Source organism: Scyliorhinus canicula, chromosome 21 (assembly GCF_902713615.1).
Source record: "Scyliorhinus canicula chromosome 21, sScyCan1.1, whole genome shotgun sequence".
NCBI classification, from domain to species: domain Eukaryota; kingdom Metazoa; phylum Chordata; class Chondrichthyes; order Carcharhiniformes; family Scyliorhinidae; genus Scyliorhinus; species Scyliorhinus canicula.
In genome coordinates this window covers 9288426-9301186 of record NC_052166.1, presented here as the reverse complement: position 1 = coordinate 9301186, position 12761 = coordinate 9288426, and the positions used below count along the sequence as shown (strand labels likewise).

At 42.6% G+C, this 12761-nt stretch overlaps 1 protein-coding gene across 1 annotated transcript; it reads right to left on the bottom strand.

Moving 5' to 3' along the window:
* Window positions 1-2388: 2388 nt before the first annotated feature.
* Window positions 2389-3210, bottom strand: LOC119955918 (C-C chemokine receptor type 1-like). The gene has a single exon (XM_038782576.1). The coding sequence runs from the start codon at window positions 3208-3210 to the stop codon at window positions 2389-2391; it is 822 nt and encodes a 273-aa protein (XP_038638504.1).
* Window positions 3211-12761: the final 9551 nt, after the last annotated feature.

Here is a 12761-nt window from a genome sequence, read left to right as displayed (position 1 = left end):
CACTATCAGGATCAAGAACCAAGACATCAAATATAAGTAAAACTGAATAGATACTTTAGATCAGTCTTCATGGTAAAATACACCAGTGGGATGCCAGTGCTCCAGGAGAATTAGGCGCATAGGTCAGTGCAGTGACCATGACAAAAGAGACGGTACTGTGGAAACTGGAAGGTCTGCACCTCGATGAATCAACTGGACCGGCTCGACTACACCCCAGTGTACGAAAAGTGTGAGATGAGGAGATTGTGGAGTCATTGGTGGTGATCATTCAGGAAACACTGGTGGCAGGAATGGCCCCAGTGGAGTTGAATGTGGCTAATGTAACACCGCTGTTTAAGTTGGGAGGGAGGCAGAAGATGGGAAACTATAAGCTGGTTAGCCTGACTTCAATCATTGGTAAGATTTTAGACTCCGTTATTAAATTGGAAATTGCGGAGTACTTGGAAGTACATGATAATAGAGGACTGAGTCAGCACGGCTTCGTCAAGTGGAGGTCATGTCTTACAAATCTGTTACTGTTCTTTGAGCTAGTAACAATGAAATTAAACAAAGTAGAACCAGTGGGCATGATTTATTTAGATTTCCAGAAGGTCTATGAAAAGTGCCGCATATGAGATGGTTAAAGAAGTTGAACCCATGGTGTTAAGGGAAAGATCCTGACATGGATAGGGATCAGCTGACTGGCAGAATGCAGAGGGTGGGGATAAAGGGGTATTTTTCAACTTGCAGCTGGTGACCAGTGGCGTGCCTCAGGGGTCGGTGCTCGTGACACAACTTTTCACAATATACATTTATGATCTGGAAGAAGGAACTGAAGGCTCTGTTGTTAAGTCTGCAGATGATACAATGATCTGTGGAGTGACATATGGTATTGAGGAAGCAGGCGGGCTGCAAAAGGAATTGGGCAGGTTAGGACAGTGGGCAAAGGAATGCAGATGGGATGCAACGTGGAAAAATGTGAGCTTTTGCACTTGGATAGAGAAATGGAGGCATCTAATATTTTCTAAGTGGGGAGATGCTCAGGAAATCAGAAGCACGAAGGTAATTGGGAGTCCTTGTTCACGATTTTCTTAAGGCTAACGTGCAGGTTCAGTCGGCAGTTGAGAATACAGATGCAATGTTAGCATTCATGTTGAATAAGCTAGAAAATAAACCAGGGATGTACGTCTGTTACTATATAAGACTCGCGTGTGACCCCGTTTGGCGTATTGTCAGCTGTTCTGGGCCTCGTATCAAATGAAGCATGTGTTCGCCTTGAAATGGATAAAGAGGTGGTTCACAAGAAATAATAATACCTGGAATGAAGACCTTGTCGCATGAGGAAAGGCTGAGGACTCTGGGTCTGTACTCGTTGGAGTTTAGAAGGATGAGCGGAGATATTATTGAAACTGATAGGATACTGCGAGGCCTGGATTGAGTGGGTGTGGAGAGGATTTTTCAAATTGTACGAAAACCTCTCAGCAGAGGACACAATCTCAGACTGAAGATACGATGCTTTAAAATAGTGATGAGGAGAAATTTCTTCAACCACAAAGTGGTGAATCTGTGGAACTCTGCCGCAGAAGGATGTGGAGGCGAAATCACTGAATGTATTTAAGGCAGATATAGATAGGTTATTCCTTAATGAGGGGATCAGTCATTATCGGGAGAAGGCACGAGATAGGGGATGAGAATTAGATTAGCCACGATTGATTGGCGAAGCAGACTCGATGAGCCGAGTGGCCTTGTTATGCTCCTGTGTCTTCTGGTCTTATTATGAGACTAGGCAGGCAAATGGATCAATGGAGCCGAAAACTTCGGTTGGCCAATAAGCGGCAATGCACACAGTCACTGGTTAATATTATTGCCATTAATCAAAACGGGGAAGAAAGGCATTGCTCTGCTCAAAAGGGAACTCTGCCATTGGTCATATTCTAAAGATGCATTGTAATTGTTCCTAGACTATCCAGGGCAGTGGCAGCACGCTGGATGAACATAACAGCTGTTTGTCTCTTAGTGCAAAAATCGAATTGAACAGGACACTTGCCGCCTCAGTTGATGGACACCACATTTGTTTCATCAGCTGTCAGTCAAAAATCGCACGCGATGAGTTGACCATTGGAAATTACTTTGGGAGACATGCTAATTTAAGGACTTTTCACCCGTCGCTGTTAAATTGCTGATTGGTGATTGGCGCTCTCAGTGTTCGCACTCAACTTTCTCCTGGTCAGAAATAAAACACCGTAATTGACGGAATCAGAGTAAAGCTCCGTGATTAGATAACAAAAAGTCAGTGGGGAGAATTAATTAATTGGATATTCAGGTTGTCAGTCACAAGGCGGAGATTCCAAATTCACTGCAGTAGATGTCAGCGGATGACTCTCCCTTCCTGGTTAAGGTGACATTCATTCACTTCACTTGCTTCTTCATTGAATGAATAATTAATGCGACCGGATATTTCACCGCGTTCTTGATCTGTTCTCTGAACTTGGACTGAGTAACCACATAAATAAATGTGTTTGTGCAGCAATTTAAATTTTGCAGCATCAATCCGACTTTTTGTACAATATGTTCAGCTTCAGAGATGATAACTATTCCTGCAAATTTATAGTAAAAGAATTCTAAAACAAATACCGACCAGAGGAGTACAAAGCAGCCAGATATGGCGAAGAGTAAAATTATCGACTTCCTTCTGCTCTCCATCTCTGGATCCCTGCGATTTTCTCCATTACTCTGAGCCCTCAGTCCCTTACGAACTCGACTAGACATTAAAATATATCTGACTGTCAGAGCGTTGATGAACAAAACTAAACCAAACGGGAGCAATGGAGTTAAAACCTGGTCAAACCAGGAAAATCCAATCCATGCTGGATTTGTAAAATAGCTTGTCTTTGTGTAGCAGAGCCACGGAACATTGTTGATTATCACTCCTGGTTCCATTGTAAAATACAAGGGAAGATTTTGCAAAAAAATCAGTGTGCTGGTTGTTCCTAGGACCACACAGGCAATTTTCCCTGTGCAATATTTAATTTTTAACTTCTGACAATTAATTGTCACAAAGCGATCAAAGGTGAAAGCGACGGTGAACCACACCGAACAGTCTGTGGCTGCATACAGCAGGACAGATTTTAAACTGCACACGGGGGTGATGTAGAGGAAAGTCACTGGTAAATAATAATAGGCAATATTTGTTAGAATAAGGTTAATGATGATGACCAGTAAATCCGCCATTGACATGCCCACCAGGTAGCATGTTGTGCAGGTAGAAAGGCCACACTTTCCCCGAGCGAGAATCACAATTCCCAGCAAATTAACTGTCAGCGTGAGAAAGGAGAGAAAACTTGACATTACTGATCAAACATTATCTTTGTCTCGGGCGGCATGTGGTACTGTAGTTCGCACTGGGACTGTGGTGCTGAGGACCTGGGTTCGAATGCCGGTCCTAGGTGACTGTCTGCGTGGGGCGCTAGGTCACTGTCCGTGTGGAGTTTGTTAATTCTCCTCATGCCTGCGTGGATTTCACCCCAATAACAGAAATATGTGTAAATTAGCTGGATTGGCCTCGCTAAATTGCCCCTTAATTGGAAAAAAAAGTAATTGAGTACTCTAAAGATACTAAAAATAAACATTATCTTTGTCTGCAATACAAAGCACTGAAATTATTTAGGGATAAAGAAAAATGTTGGCAGTGAGGGGTGGCGGCATTAGAGATCGAAATTAGCGGCTGGGACACAATAAAGGTAACATCACTGCCCGACAATAGAGAGGGAGGCAGTACAGTGGCACACTGCTGCCTCTCGGCGACGAGATCCCAGGCTCGATCCTGGCTCTGGGTCACTGTACGTGTGAAGTTATCACATTTTTCCCGTGATTGCGTGGGTCTCACCAGCAGATCAAATGTATGAATGGTCGATAGGCCACGCTAAATTGCTCCTTAATTGGAAAAAATAGTTTAAATTTATTTTCAAAAAAAGGGGATGGAGAGTGAAATATGGGGAGAGAGAGAATGAGAAGCACAAATTCCGTTTGGAACGACAACAAAGCCCTGTATTCATATAAAGGTGATGGGGAAACTAGCATTTCTCGTGCTTGGGCAGGTGTTAGAATTCAGCCGCGGAAGACCAAGGGATTGTTAACACAGGGATAATGAAGCATGACTGTAAGATTACAAGGTATAAATGAATGAACGGCACCGGCTTATTTCAGCATGCAAAGAGACACCTTTGAGTTATTCCCTCTCATGTATTGCCCATTCGAATGTGATTGTGAGATTTCTTATTGAACTTCTGGAGGGCAGTAGGTGCATTGAGACGGACGGTCAGCACTTTGACGCAGCAACAGTGATAGTCAGTATGGTGTGTGCTTTGAAGGGGAAAATCGAGGCCGCTCTTGTCTTAGTGTCTACCACATTTACAATACACCATCTCATTTAGTATACTCGCCCATAATATCCACAGATTAGCAGACATGTAGCATTAAATGATTGAATTAGAGACCTTGAAACTCATAAATGTAATAACCGAATTATACAAAATTAATATTATACTTAAAATATATGCTGATCGCGTTAACATTTGACTTTGCCGAATTTTACGAGAAATGCCATTTTGAAACAGATTACGAATTTAATTGATTGAAATGTATATTCTAATTTTCTGAACATATAAAATAACAGGAGAGTTCAAAAGTTGAAGAATGGTTTGTGGAAAAAGGGGGAGGCGGTGAAGTTCGTAAAAAGAGTGGAGGATGATATATTTAGTGAGAAATATGGTGGCATGAAAGTTAAGGTTAAGGGTAAATTGTTACTCCCGAAAGTGCAAGGACTGAAATACGCAACGCACGAAATGAAATGGACAAGGTCTGCATGCAATGGACGATTAAGGGATATTTGGCATAAAGAATAGTGTGGAATTTGCAGCAGCACTGGTTTGGGAGGGGGCATCCACACAATCGGCGGAGACGATTTGATAATGGAATAAAATCAGTGTAGGAAGTAGGGTCGGAAGGTGTAAAGTCAATGGAGCTTTTGGTGTCTGTGAGCCAATACACTAATTTTCTTCAATTCAGGTAGCTGTCTGGGACCAGGGGAGTTAAGAGCCAGATACCGACTGCGCGAACGCGGTATGGTTGAAATGGAAAGCAATGTTGATACTATGTTCCAAATTAAAGCAAAAGAGGGAAATGGCATTGACAGTCATGAAAATGCCGGAGGGCCATCATCCAGTCATAAATAGTACCCCAAAACGTAAGTAATACCGCAATAAACAATGGTCCGCATATTCTGCAAACAGGCAGAATAGATGGGCAGGGGTTAGTATAGTGGTATTGACGCCGGATTAGTAATTCAGAGAGCCAGAGTAATGATCTAAGGACCCTACTCGAAACCAATCACATGGGTGGTGGATTTAAACTCAAAAAAATAACTGGAATTAAATATCAAATGGTGACCACGGAAAGAGTGTCACACAACATATCATCTCGCTCCCAAACGCCGTTTTAGGAAGGAAATCTTCCATCCTAACCTGGACTGGCCAACATCTGACTCCAGAGCAACAAAGACGGTTGACTCTTAAATTGTCTGTGAATACAGAAAAATGATTTAACTACGAGGCATCGACCCAGGTACTGGAAATGACAAAGGCAAACTCAGCCTGATCAACCCTGCAAAGTATTTATTACTGGACGTTTATACGAACATTAGGACTGCTGTCTCACAGGTTAGTCAACCTGCAGCATGACATTGTCAAACTCACAGAATGATATGTTGCAGACAAGGTCCAAGAACCACGATCACGATTTCTCATAGAATTTACAGTGCAGAAGGAGGCCATTCGGCCCATCGAGTCAGCACCGGCTCTTGGAAAGAGCACCCTACCCAAGATCAACACCGTAACCCTATCCCCATAACCCAGTAACCCCACCCAACACTAAGGGCGATTTTGAACACTAAGGGCAATTTATCATGGCCAATCCACCTAACCTACACATATTTGGACTGTGGGAGGAAACCGGAGCACACGGAGGAAACCCACGCACACACGGGGAGGATGTGTAGACAGTGACCCAAGCCTGAATCGAACCTGGGACCATGAGCTGTGAAGCAGTTGTGTTATCCACAATGGTACCGGTATGTCCGCTTTCAGCGGAAGGACAGCGCCGCTGCGGTGGTAGCACAGTGGTATAGAAATGGACGTAGTTTCCCTGGGAGAGAGAAATGGGAATGGCACAAAGAAATATTTTTGTGATGGTTGGAAGTCAATCATCCCAATTCCAGGCACCACGGGAATATGTCCTCAGAATAGTTTATGAAGCCCAACCGTATTCAACTGCTTCATCAATGGCCTCCTTGCCATCATAAATTCGGAAGAGGGGATGTTCGCAGTTGACTGCACAATGTTCATAGAATCATTCAATCTCACAGTGCAGGAGCAGGGAATCACTTCCTACGTGTCTTCACGAATCCTCCGAAAGTGCACCCAGCCAGTTCCACTCCTCCACTCCAGACCTGGAGCCATGTAATACCATCTACCCTTTTGGACACGAAAGGAAAATTCAGCATGGCCAATTAACATATCCTGCCCATGTCAGGGCTCTGTGTGGAAATCGAAGTATCCGGAGGGGACTGACGCAAACACAACGAGAATGTGAACACACTTCACAGGCAGTCACCAATGTTGGAACCAGTCCTGGTCCCTGACGCTCTGAGGCAGCTGTGCTAACACCTATGCTATTCTGTCGGCCCTTTTTCTTTAGCACCATTCCGTATCATTCTTGACTCATCAGATAAGGATGCATTTCATGTCAAAATGCTGAAGGACCCAGCCAATGTCCAGGCTTAGGCTGACAAGTGGCAAGTTGCATTTACGCCACACAAGTGTCAGGCAATAACCATCTCCGAGAAGAGACGATTGGACCATACTTTATGACATTGAATGGCATTACTGACACTGAATCACCCACAATCAACAACCTGGGGTCACTGTTCATCCGAAACTGTACGGAAGGAGCTAAATTAATACTGTGACAACCAAAGCAAATCAAAGGCTAGGTATTACACGGCGGCTAGCTCACGTATCGACGTCCAAAGTCTGCCCACCATATACAATGCACAGGTTAGCTGTATAATGGAATACGCTGCAGCTGCTTCACTGAATACAGCTCCAACAACACATAACAAGCTCTACAGCATACCGAATAAAGCAGCCCGCCTGATTTCTACCACTTTCACAAACACTGAAACCCTCCACCACCGACAAATAATGGCAGCAGTGTGTACCATATTCAAGATGCACTGCAGTAAGGTCCCTTAAGCAGCACCTTCTATACCCATGACCACGACCATCTGCAAGGACAAGAGCAACAGGTACCTGAGAACCCCAACAGTTGTTGGTTCACCTCCACGTCACTTACCATTCTAAATTGAAATGGATTCGCTGCCCATACACTATCGATGTGGTTAAATCCTGGAACTCACTCGTTCAGAAAGTTTTTGCTGGACCTGCACGTCAGTCGTTCATGGAGAGATTTATGGAGGCATCTTACCAGCAAGCTCTGAAGGGCTACTAGAAATGGACAATACACGCTCTCCTAACCAGCTAGGCCCATACCAATAAATGATTTTTGGAAACCTGGCGCACATAGAAGACTATAAATTGAGTTTGGAATATCCCAATGTGCTGACGGCAGAAGTCCACTTATCCATTCTTTCCAAATGGCGTCCTGAGTCATGGGTTATTTCGATCGAAAGGAACCGAATGCTTTGAGAAAATCAAAGTTCTTAACATATATATTATGCTCATCAAATCAACAGTTTTTGATTGTCATTCAAATAAGCAATATCGTATTCCCGTACTTTTTGGAATCAGTCTTAATTTCGATTAACGTAAACCACATGAGTTCCTCATATAGTCAGTGGCCGATGGATGGAAGGCTTCTGGATAACAGCCGCAAGGGTAACAGGCAACATTAATTTCACGGTGACTATCAGGGAACCTGGCGTTCAAATTACTTTACAGAAGTGAAGGCCAGGCTAACGATACAGACAGATATACAAATAAAGTTCTGAAACGCAGCTTGAGCAAAGAAGGAAGCATTCTGTCTTGGTTTTGGTGAATGGAGGCAGAAGGAACCACTGATGTGCATTGGAAGGAAGACGAACGGAAACAAACCTCTCAGAGCAGGAAATAAAAAAGACACATTACAGTGAAAAAATCAAACGAATTACTTTCAAACCTCAAATCAAAAATTTTAAAAATCTCTGATTGGGACACATTGAATTAATACATGTTTCGACAGCAGAGATATTAGCACCTGGTCATTAATAATCATTAGAACATTAGCAAATAGCCGAAACACAGCATTAATTTTGTGTTACTCCTGTGTTTGAAACAGCAAGTAAAATACATGCAAGAATACGTACAAGTAACGATAGACCAATTTTCACAGCATCAATTGTCAGAAACAGAATGGAACAAAATATTACATAAATAAATCTGGAAACACACAAGATGTTATACATTAATGTGCACAAATGGCAAATTCAAGCCCATTTCTGGTCGATTATATCGAATTATTTCGCTAAACATTAGAAATTAAAGATGCTATTCAGATGATCGACATTTAGCTCTTTATTTTCTCAAGACCTTTGTTGTCGGATTCATGACAGATCTCATCACGAGTGGGGGTTAAGAGACTGCAGCAGAATGGAAACGTAGTTTTCAAAAAGAGGAAACAGGTATTTGCAATTAAAATTAATTACTTAAATTGGTGGATATTGGGAATTGGTGTTCCACAAAGATCAGCGCTGGAATTACTGCCCTTCACCAGAAACAGAAGCGATATGGAATCCGGAAGCAAAAATATACTTCATAAAAGTTATATATTAAACCAAATTGAGATCACAGGATACAGATGAATAAATGAATAGCATACCTGAACCCGTTAGCAAGCATTCACAGACTTAAACAGTGGCAAGCACAATGTTAAAATAATGTCAGGATTCCTGAGCTTCAGGTGCAGCATTTTGATTGGATCAATAGGTTTCCCAAATATTTCATCGAATTATCTGTTGGACAATTTATGCGTTCAGGGAAAGAGAGTGACGTATAATTTAAAGAAGCATCTCAGGTTAAGAAGGCCATAAAAATCCATCAAATTGTTGGAGTTAATTTCTAAATGAATTAAGGGAAAAAAAGTTACAAACAGAATTAGAATACTGTAAGATTGGTGGATTGGTTTAATGTCGGAATATTTTAACTGTGTTTCAGTTCGAACGGCACTAGAGAGAACAGAGAGATTTCGAAATATTTCACTTTATATTTTCATTGATAAAGTCGTCAAAAACATCAAAACGCTTCCTGTTTTCAATCCATCTCTATAGAAAAGCTCCTATGCGGAGCCATGCTTGAAACAAATTACCCCGGAATAGGAGGAAGACACATTGTTCCAAAATAGAAACAACTGACTTCATTCTTGTCCATTACCCACGTTCTGTACAATTCTGGAGTGACAGAGACTCCCGGTAACACATGGTCACTGTGGCCAGGGTTTCCCGGCTGGTTAGTGATCTACATGCACTGCATTTCTACACTGACAGATATTCCCTGTAATACAGGCTGACTAGAGTGATGTATTCCATGGCAACTGACTCACAAACAACTAAATTCAACGTTGACACAGACTTGCGGTAACTCATGCCCACGTATTTCAGCTGCAACATTCTAGTTCGTGACCCACAGTTAGCACGATACACATTGACAGATATATCCACTAACAGATAGCGACTGACGCCTGCTCTTCGACTCCGGCCAGTGTGATTTATATTTTGAATGTAATTTTACTTGATAACCACCTAAAATGTCCCTTCTGAAATATTATCTTCAATGAATGAAAAATGAAATGAAAATCGCTTATTGTCACAAGTAGGCTTAAAAGTACGTTACTGTGAAAAGCCCTAGTCGCCTCATTCGGGGAGGCTGTTCCGGGATAGAGGGCAATCGAACATCACAGGAAACTACACCAAACACCATTACTTAATTTGTTCACGGTGTCTGTGTGTTACTAACAAACCTTTGGTACCCGTTGTGGAAATATAAAAAGAAGGCAGAGAAATGTTTAACTATTTGACGTAAGCTATCTACCAATAAGCAGGTCAAATGTCTGTGTCAGGGTGATCCCGACGTCAGCCTATAATATATTTCGGAATTTGGTTTTAAATCAGATAATCTGTCTCTCGTAGCTTTACAGAACGTCTGATCTTATCGTCTCTTACCTGGAACACCAATAACAGCAAGGATTGGATAGAATATTTTCTCCGCCATTTTTATTGTTTCATGCATTTTCGCTGTGGAGTGATGTGTCCCTTCGTACTGCTGGCAGAGTCTATGCCAAAAACATCCAATGTTGGATATTCACAAATACTGTAATTTATACCCAGTGGAGGCACCTCAGGGATATTGAGATTGCGATATCGCTTCATTGTCTTTTGTTCTGCAAAGAATCAGATGACGACATTGATTTCCTCGGTAAAGAATATGTATATTTTTAGTTTACTCTTCCACATTCCAAATGCTGGATGAGCCTGTTCACATGAAATAACTAATAAAAAAGCAAGTTATATTCACCTGGAAATTTCGGTCCATTCTCACACTGCCGGTCCTGTTGTAGATTTCACATTGATTCGGTGATCTCCTTCTTGAATTTGACGATTCTGTCGTTGAAGTTCAAATATGAACACTGGGATTCTGTTTTTGTTGTTGTCTGTGGAGATTCAGTTATGGTTTAAAGTAACTTGGGTGACTGTTCGTTGCAACATTCAGCAATTCAAATATCTGAAATTATTCCAATTCCCAGCAACGTAGAGCACGTCGGAATAGGAGAGCAATTGATACTTTAAAACATTTTAATCCAACAGAGTACCTCATAAAAACAGATCGTACAACAGATGAAGTTAAAGTTTCAATTGATAGCAGCAATAAACGATGAAGCTGTGACAACTAATGCACATACTCCACGGAAAATCAAGATGGCACGGTGTCTGACTGCGCTGCACCAGGCACCCAAGTTCGATTCCGACTTCGGATGACTGTCTTTGTGGAGTTTTTATTTTCTCCCCGTGTCTGCGTGAATTTCCTCCGGTAGTCCGGTTCAATTGTCCAGTGCAAAGAGGTGCGGTGTAGTTGGATTCGCCATGCCAAATTGCCCTTAAGTGTAGAACGGTTAGATAGGATTACAGGGATATGGAGGTGATCGGTTCTGTATGGCTAGTCTTTCAAATTGTCAGTTTGGATTCGATTGGCCGAAAGGCTTCATTGTGTTCTGGAGGGATTCTATAATTCTATGACATCAACAGCTATATAGCCTGCACTTGATACATATCCTTTACCTAATACCGATGCACCATGTGATACAGAGCCACCACCTGAAAGAGGAACGCAACCTGATACATAACCTGCAACCTTTCGAGATCCTGATTTGTTGGAAAGTCTTTTCTCCAACGAAGACTTCCAAAGGTAGTGAGTCAAAAAACAGATCATTATCTGCAACGGGCCCAAACGTTTCAACCAGTAGAGATCATCCAACAGGTACTGACCTCCAACCAAAACTATTCAAGTAACACAGACGCCGCAATGGATACCAACCTTTCATCTGAGTCACGACTTCCAAACAACTGATATGGAACCTCAGCCTGCTCATGATCCTGCTACAGATAGGCACTCTGGAACATGAGGGCTTTACAGCTGAGCCACGTACTCTTGGTGATCAAACCGTTAAAACAAAATGTGTCTCCCACTCAAAAGAAATGCTGGAACCGACATTCAATTTCCCAAAATACAATTTACCAGCTGCTCCAACCACCTCCCGCCAAAGTGGACAAAATATGTAACTGAGGCAGGTGATTGAACTGACATATTAGCTGCCTCATATACAAGGACAGACGCTCAAACGGATGCAGACCATCCAGGCCACACAAGACGTTCGACTTATACATTCTGACGAATTGAGTCAGACAGACCATCACATACAGAACTTCCTACGGGTCGAGAGGTTCAAAATGATTCAGAGCCACCATGGTATTCAGAAACTCCAATGGATGCAGAGGGTTTAATTCTTTCTCCCTCTCCAATTTACAGTAAAACATTTTACACCACCAGAATAAAATACAACCGGTTTGTTTCAATTCACTAGATTTCGAAGCACAGCTCTTTCCTCAGTTGAATGAAGAGGTAGTTTGCAGAAACATAGAACATAGAACAGTACAGCACAGAACAGGCCCTTCGGCCCTCAATGTTGTGCCGAGCCATGATCACCCTACTCAAACCCACGTATCCACCCTATACCCCCAACAACTCCCCCCCCCCCCGCTTAACCTTACTTTTATTAGGACACTACGGGCAATTTAGCATGGCCAATACACCTAACCTGCACATCTTTGGACTGTGGGAGGAAACCGGAGCACCCGGAGGAAACCCACGCACACAGGGGGAGGACGTGCAGACTCCACACAGACAGTGACCCAGCCGGGAATCGAACCTGGGACTCTGGAGCTGTGAAGCATTTATGCTAACCACCATGCTACCCTGCTGCCCACCTTTTTTGCCCACACATTTATACAGACAAAGTCAAAGATGCAAGGTGATACTTTGAATGCGAGCATTTGTTGGTAATTACATCTTTGCAGATCCGGAGATAGGGGTAACCCCAGGTTAAAGTGGTGTGAATTGTCTCATGCCAGGACAGTTGGCAGAATTTCGCAAGCCCAGGACAGGTGGTGGCGGATGAAT

What these genes read in the sequence shown, in the direction of transcription:
- LOC119955918 (XM_038782576.1), bottom strand. Translation starts at nt 3,210, where the DNA reads ATGGCGGATTTACTGGTCATCATCATTAACCTTATTCTAACAAATATT.